The following is a 7527-nucleotide window of genomic DNA, read 5'->3' on the forward strand; positions in this document are numbered from 1 at the left end:
TTTTCTCACGTGACGTCGTGGTGCTCTACTTTACTCGTCTTTCTTTTTTATGATAACGCTGACTTTTTTTCCACGCGCGCGGACTCGCGCGCGTGGCAGCGCGAGCTCGCTAGCTTTTCTTAGTAAAGCCCTATACGGAGAGAAGGGTGTGATACACTTTTTGTAGTAGAAACGCACGGCTTACAAGGATATGAGAAACGAGGGACAGGACCCTGTAGCAGCGCTTGGATGATGGACTGTAACGCGCTTCCCGTAAACGGAGCGAATTGTAACTTGTATAATAACATTGAGCGAAAACTCACTTGTGCAACTCACGACGGTCTATGGTCTAGTTTCGGTGTCACGCGAAATCGAGTTGCGACGCAAAGGAATACCGCTTGCGCAGGAATACATGTCGCTCGCACATATCATCTAATCGCGTAGAAATACAAAATAACTTGTGGAGAAATTCTTTGCCAAATAACTCTCCCCACGCCCACGACATGTTGGAGTTTCATCTTAACGTCGCACGCTCGACGCGTGCTGCGATCTTGTGCATGATTTGTGTGTGTGTGCGTGTGTGTGTGCGTGTGTATGCACGTTCTGTATACGTGAAACGATTGTTATCGCGAAATATAAATGTGTAAACGATGATTACGAGTGCGAGTAAGAATGCCTATACGCTAAAATATTAATAAAAAAAAAAAAAAAAAAAAAAAGAAAAGAAAAAAGAGAAAATGGAGCGCATGCAAAGTTCAATTCGGCATATTTTGGGCCACATTGTGAAGGAACGATTCGGCCATTCTGGCCATTCTGACTATAAGACTATTTTAATTGGTTTTTGATAATAACTAATTGGACGTGTTTTGTGGTAGTAATAATTAATTGGATCTAATAATTAAATTGAATTAAATCTGAGAATTAATTAGACGTGTGTTGTAAAGTCGGCAATCTCTCGACAATAACTTGTCGAAAGAATCGAACGATCGCGCAGAAAATTCACGTTAATTTGGTATAATCATTGTGCCATTACGCCAATTTACCGTTTCTTCTGAAATTAAAAGAGAACGTTGCCGTTACCGTGGTCGTTATCGTTATCGTTAACGATGTGTGTCGCAATTTAATTTCTAATTTGAAATCAGCAGCAAAAGCAAATCTCAAAGATATCGCTCAGATGAATCCATCATTTTCAATGTGACAAGCGGCATGTGTTGGCAGCGCATAAAGGATTTAGCGTGTAACGCTACTGCTTCAAAAGCAGCACTTTTTTGTTTCTCCGATGACGGAAAAATTATCCATCATTTTCAAAAGTACATTCTCAAAATCGTACAAATCGCGACTCGAACAATGTCCTCTCTCTGTCCTCCGTGCGTTTTGCACAGCATTCATCGAGTACAGACAAGGTAGACAACGACGAAAGCACTCCCCGCGATTCAACAGATCGATTTAGCGACTTAGCGATATAACAGATATGTTATTTTATATAAATGTTGCACGTAACATTCGCATGCTATAAGCCAAGATCGCAGTTTGCCGGATTTTCGACGTTGTCGTAAATATATCTCTCAATTACGTGTTGACGCTATAATATATTTCTGGACACACCGTGTCCAGAATTAATACACGTGAATTAATACACGTTAGCTAAACGTGGAAGTTAACTCGCCGCACCCACGAGCCGGTCAAACAAGAAGGAATGAAAAATTTTCACTCTGAGTTCAGCGATTCAGCGATCCGCGCTGATCGAGAGGATCGGTCTCGCGCGAGAGGAGTGTTTGCGACGAGTGGTCGAAATTTGTCGACCATGGCGTACCACGGTGGGACAAAATTTTTAAATCGTCGTATCTCTTCTTTCATTTCCGCACACGGCAAAATTGCGCGATACAGCGAAACCATTCGACGCTGAGAAGGCCTGGACCGACCATCTGAACCGTTTGGCGGACATCGACAGGCTCTATCCGAGCAGATCGCCGCTTCTGGCTCGCCACTTAAGCCCGCCGCTCAGTACGAAACGATTGTTCGACATTCACGGTAAGAGAGAGAGAGAGAGAGAGAGAGGGGGGGAGGGGGGAGGGGGGGAATGTTCTTTCGACTTTCTATCAATCCATCCAAGCACATTTATCTACAACGGTCGACTCGTCGCGTGTAAAATTTCCAACACGTTATCGAACATATATAACATTTAGACTTTGCCTCGTCGCGTAACGCGTTTAGATACACAAATGAACCTTGAAATTGCGGTGACGCAAAAAGCCCCTTTGGTGTTTTGTATAAAGATAGCATCTCCGCTAAACAATGCTAATAATATTTCGCTGTAGCGCGCGTTGAGGCCCAAGGCCAGAGGTTTCGGCCGGCGTGCATAGCCGGCGCGCGGGGCCACTTACGCAATTAGTATATATTTATAAACAATACTCACCTCTCCCTCGGCATTCGGCTAGCCCGCCGCCGCCGCCGCCGCCGCCGTCGCCGCGACCGCGACCGCGACACGCGAGAGCGAGTCCGTCAGTCCGTGTGATCGATTCGAATCATAAACACACATTTCGCGCAGGTAATCTCGTGGACGACGACTTCTTGTTGCCGCGTCCATCCATCTTGCTCCGCAAGAAGCCATTTTTCGATCTCCTGGAGCCTTCACCGATGGCGCCCATCAGCGCGTTCACCAGGGACCCGTGGTGGTACCCGAGCTACGCGCCTTACATACCGAGCTACGCTCAGTACCGCACACCGTTTTACCTGAGGGACAGCTACCTCAGTCCGATTAAGCGTAGCTATCTGTGGAGCCGACATCCCATCAGGCCCTTCGGTACGTGTGTGTGTGTGTATGTGTGTGTGCGTGGTGTATGTGTGATTCTTCTCGAGCAAGGGTTTGGGGGTTTTATCCTCGCGATGCCTCGCGGTCGCAGCGATCGATGCCGATAAAACGCGGCGATTCTACGAGGAGGAGGAGGAGGAGGAGGAGGAGGAGGTAACCCCGTTCTGATTCTGAGCTGTGATGACAAGCTCAAAGTCGTGCGCGATCGATCCGACCCTTCGGCCCGGCGCCAACGACGACTCGTCGAGTCTCGAGACGCGCGCAGGAGAGAACGTGCTTTTGTGCTTTTTCGCATCTCTCCACGTTGGACTGTTGGACGAGAACGCGCGCGCGTTCAACAGGAAAGAAACGTCGTGACGGTAGCGCCGGTTGAATTGAAGCGCCGAGCGACCCGACCCCAATCGGAACCCGAGAATACCGAGACACTGTCGCGTCGCGCGACGTCGATACGCTTTCTCTCGTTTACTCGATATCGATCGGTCGATTCACTGTCGTCTGTCTGTTTTCCTTAAACCTCAAATCGATGGTATCGATCGCTGCTGACAGGTGCTGACTGACTGACTACAGGTGCAATCTGACGCGACGCGCGTCGAACGTCAAATCTTTCTGAAATTCTGAATAGCGAATACTCGGAATAGGTGTGAACTGTGTCCGCGAGACGCGAACGAAATTTGTCGAATTTGTCGACGACGGAAAACCTGTAGCCAGCATATCGCGATGGTACTTGCGACTACTGTCACTCTTTCAACCGTCTTGAAAAAGTCCTCGTAATCGCAAATGCAAAAATGTCAAAAATCTAGACTACTATAAATATCGCGGAAATGGCACGCGCTCGATTTCGCGAGAGAGAGAGAGAGATATATATATATATATATACATATATATATATAAAAATAACTGCTACGTTTGCTACGTAATTCAGAGATGTGCGAAATTCTCGCAGAATCTCTGCGGAAAGTTGGCTTCGCGCTCGTTGAGAGAGAGTCAATCGGCGAGATATAGTAGTCTGGAACGTAATGTATTTTCTCTTTCTTTCAGCACGCACTTAACGCACATTATTAAATTACAGTTTGCATACAGACTGGGTTTTGCGAGAAACATATTTTTCACTCATTTTACGCGAGATGAATACGTAAATACCTTTGAATGTCATACAGCCGTCTATCTTTTTTCTCCCAGTAGAATAGCGCGGTGGTGGTAATTTTCGTAATTTTTCGGTCCACCTCCCTCGGTCCCTCCGCCACAAAGTTATCTAGAGAAACGTCTCAATTGGCGAAAATATATCTTTTACCTCTTTATCCATTTACGTCAAAGGAGTCACCGTCGTCTCTTCTCCCTTTGTTCTTTCTTTTCTTTTCTTTTTTTTTTTCTTTTTCTTTTACCGACGCGAAACAGTCACTCGGTAAATCGGTCGCGAGAAGATCAGTCTCGAAAGATCTGGACAGATAGATCGATCGACAAAAGTTCGAACTATGCCGGTACAAATGACACGAGTCGTCGCGGTATATCTTTTGCGTTTTTGTCAGCTCGATCGAAAATACGTAAGTCGCCGCCGTGGCCATACAAAGATATTTGGCAGCCGAACGCTTTCGCTGTTGATTTTGGCACAGACGCAACATCGCCGCGTCAACTTGGTCGAGCCGTAAAATCGACACGACACCTGTTTGCCAAATCCTACTGGCGAAATCGAAAATTCCTTCGTCTCTCTCTCATACGGTTTTGTATCTTTTGAACGCGTTCCACATTTTCGAGACGACGCGACGGCTCGGGCGCGAAACGTTGCGACGTCGATTCGCGTCGAAATCGCGAGTACTCGACGAGTAACGAGATGTAATATGATGAGGACGATGCTACAGCAAACGAATGTCTATCATTTCAGGAGCGTTATACTACTATTATTCGAAGCCAGTTCCACGATTTCACTTTACCAGCCCGTGGTACAATAAACGTACCACGTATTAAGCGAAAAAAGTGAGCGATACGATTCGAGTGGCCGAAGTGTTTCAATCCCTCGCAACTGCAATCCCACATCTGCCCATTACACGTGTTTAATAAGTCAGACAAATAATCAATCAGTCGGCAGGGGATTAGTGGTGGTATCTCACGATTCTCACTACGACGAAACGGTCCTCACGTTTGTCACGTCACATACTGAGCGTATTATACTGAGCCATTAACATGCAAGTAGACTCTGAGTAACCATTGAGTGATGAGAGAGCGTATACATATATATATATATATATATGTATATGTATGTATGTATGTATGTATATATATATATATATATACACACACACACGCATCGTGATAGACCCGTGTGTGTTACGACGGCTGTGTCATTTGAATTGAGAAAAGATTCCGGGCCTCAACCCTTGGGCTACCACGCGTGTCTTTCTCTTTCGACGCGAAATATATCAAAGTGACATTCTCGACGGGAAATTGTAGCACATGTCTCTTACCTCCTCTCACGCATCCTCCGACGACACTTGTCTCGCACACGTACTCGTGCATTAACTCGACTCTTTTTTCTTTTTTCCCGAATGTTTTCCCAGACTGTGTTATCGCTACAAGAATGTTCTTTGAAACTTGTGGTAATTATTAATGTAATTACCGTGCCCCGCCTACTCCACCGAGGAGCTCCGTTGGCAGAATGTCGAATACGCGGTATGTGTTACAACATATGCACGCACGCACGCGCGCGCGCACACACACACACACACACACACCCACACACACACACACACACATATACACGATCGTTTGCTGCCCAGTGTCGTGGCGATTATTTTGTTTGCACAGTGATTAAAAACAAGAAGCTCCATTCCGTAAATTTGATCGCTGCATGACACGTTCGCCATTTGTTTCGTTAACACTAGAAGGATACGAATTTTTGTTCGTTAAAACGGTGCTGAATTCGGGCAGATTCAATCTTGCCCAAAAGTAAGACAAACGGAAAAAAATTCTCTCTCTTTTTCTCCTTCTTCTTCTTTCTCCACATCTTACCTATACCGGCATTGCCGCGATAAACAAGTCATCAACAGCCTTCTAACACAACAAAGATGGGACGACGAAAGGCGCTTTGTGTGCTTGGCCGCTTCTACACACTGTCAACATTCAAACTTTAATTACATCGTACAATGAGAAAACGGATATTAAAAAAAAAAAAGAAAATAGATTCCTTCGAGAGTGATGAGGCAGAGAGAGAGAGAGAGAGAGAGAGAGAGAGATAATACCTTCTAGTGTTAATCGCAGCACTTTAATCACTCGTGAACTATTTATCAGCACTCGCAAGTGCATTTCACGCCGCTTGTGGAATCGACGTTTTAGCATTAAATAGCGAGAGCCTCACACCCTCACATCCTCTTTGCCGCTGTCCCTGCCGAGGACGGGAGGAGCGACAATCGCGTAGTCGAGAGCGTCGTAGCCAAAGGGTTCTGACAAACATCATCATCATCATTCTATTCATCTAATTCATGTAATCGGTAGCGTAGTCACTTCTATCCCTTTCTTTCTCTCTAATCATAAAGTTATTTCTCACTAGCGGTCTATACGTGAGCCTATATTTGCAAAACGTCCTCAATCATTCTCTTACTCGTACGTTTCTTCATGTTCAACATCTTCTAATAATACTGTGTACCGATCCGACTTTGGATTTTCTTCCAGTGAGAGACACTTGTACGATAATATATACACGCCTCGAATACCCAGGCGAAGCGTACTGGGCCTCGTTCATGCACGGTGTAATATTTCCGCCGGTTGTAGCATAGTACACACAAGCTAAGCACCGATGAAGACCTTCAATCATCAATTTGCGAGTATAATACTTACCAAGCTACAGCTTCTCACATTTAGATTCGTATCTAGTCGTCGATATTAATATAGCGAAGTAACTTAACACATTGTGTTTTGTACTGATCGAAAGGCGCGTGAACTTAATTAACTGCTGTTGTCAGTCGCACGGTCGCGAAACATTACGCCGTGTGTAACGAGGACATGCAAGAACCTACGAGTTTTTCAATGTTTGACTGTACACTGTATTTACATTCCCGCCGTCCTGTCCGGATTATCCGGAGATTCCCGCGGGAGGATGTATAGCATATACGTTCGACATACGATTCGGACAAAAATCTCTAATCGCGAACCGATGTACCGATGCGAACAATACGTACGATGTAGAAAAAAGATGTAATAACCGTGACGCACTTTCTATGCATCCTTCGTTAGGAATCTCGTAATTGGACTCTTATGGAAAAATAACGAATTAAACGTTGAGTTTATCTCGCGCCGATAAGCACGATGCGTCTTCCTTTTGTCTTCCTCTTTTTCTTTTCTTTCACTTTTACTGTCCGGATACCAGACGGATATTTTTCCATAAGAGTGCGCAATATACATCGTGCCATTTGGCTCTTTCATGTTTGATCTCAATGCTCCTCTCTCTCTCTTTTGCAGCTCACGTCTACTGATGTCTATTCGGCGCCACACGGAAAGCGTGAAACTACGATGAAAATACGATGAAAAAAGGAAAATAAAGCCCGAAAAAAGAATTGACAAAAGAAAAAAAAAAAAAGAAATAAAGAGGACACGTGCATCACGTTCCGAAAGAGTTTTGGCGTCACTTATTACAGTGCACATCGTCCACACGGAGTTTTATTTATCAACATCTCCCGTCACATATTTTATTGTACTATTCAATCGTGATTCGTCTACGAAATAAAATAAACACTGCCAAAATTTTA

The 7527-nt window shown here is 44.9% G+C and overlaps 1 protein-coding gene across 5 annotated transcripts in view; it reads left to right on the forward strand.

Annotated features, from left to right (window-relative positions):
• Nucleotides 1–7527, forward strand: part of Mf (myofilin) — a 21390-nt gene extending 13863 nt beyond the window's left edge. For 2 of the 5 annotated variants that reach the window (XM_011152653.2, XM_011152655.2), the window contains exons 5-8: nucleotides 1867–2010; nucleotides 2528–2782; nucleotides 4671–4762; nucleotides 7241–7527. In XM_011152653.2, the coding sequence (XP_011150955.1) occupies nucleotides 1867–2010; nucleotides 2528–2782; nucleotides 4671–4753 (482 nt within the window). In that variant the 3' untranslated portion in view covers nucleotides 4754–4762; nucleotides 7241–7527. Of the gene's footprint in view, nucleotides 1–1866; nucleotides 2011–2527; nucleotides 2783–4670; nucleotides 4763–5343; nucleotides 5456–7240 lie in introns of all 5 variants that reach the window. The other 3 variants (XR_850316.2, XM_011152656.2, XM_025304891.1) reach the window with 3 other exon arrangements.

The sequence above is a fragment of the Harpegnathos saltator genome, unplaced genomic scaffold, assembly GCF_003227715.2.
Source record: "Harpegnathos saltator strain DR-91 unplaced genomic scaffold, Hsal_v8.6 scaffold12, whole genome shotgun sequence".
In the NCBI taxonomy this organism is placed as follows: Eukaryota; Metazoa; Arthropoda; class Insecta; order Hymenoptera; family Formicidae; genus Harpegnathos; species Harpegnathos saltator.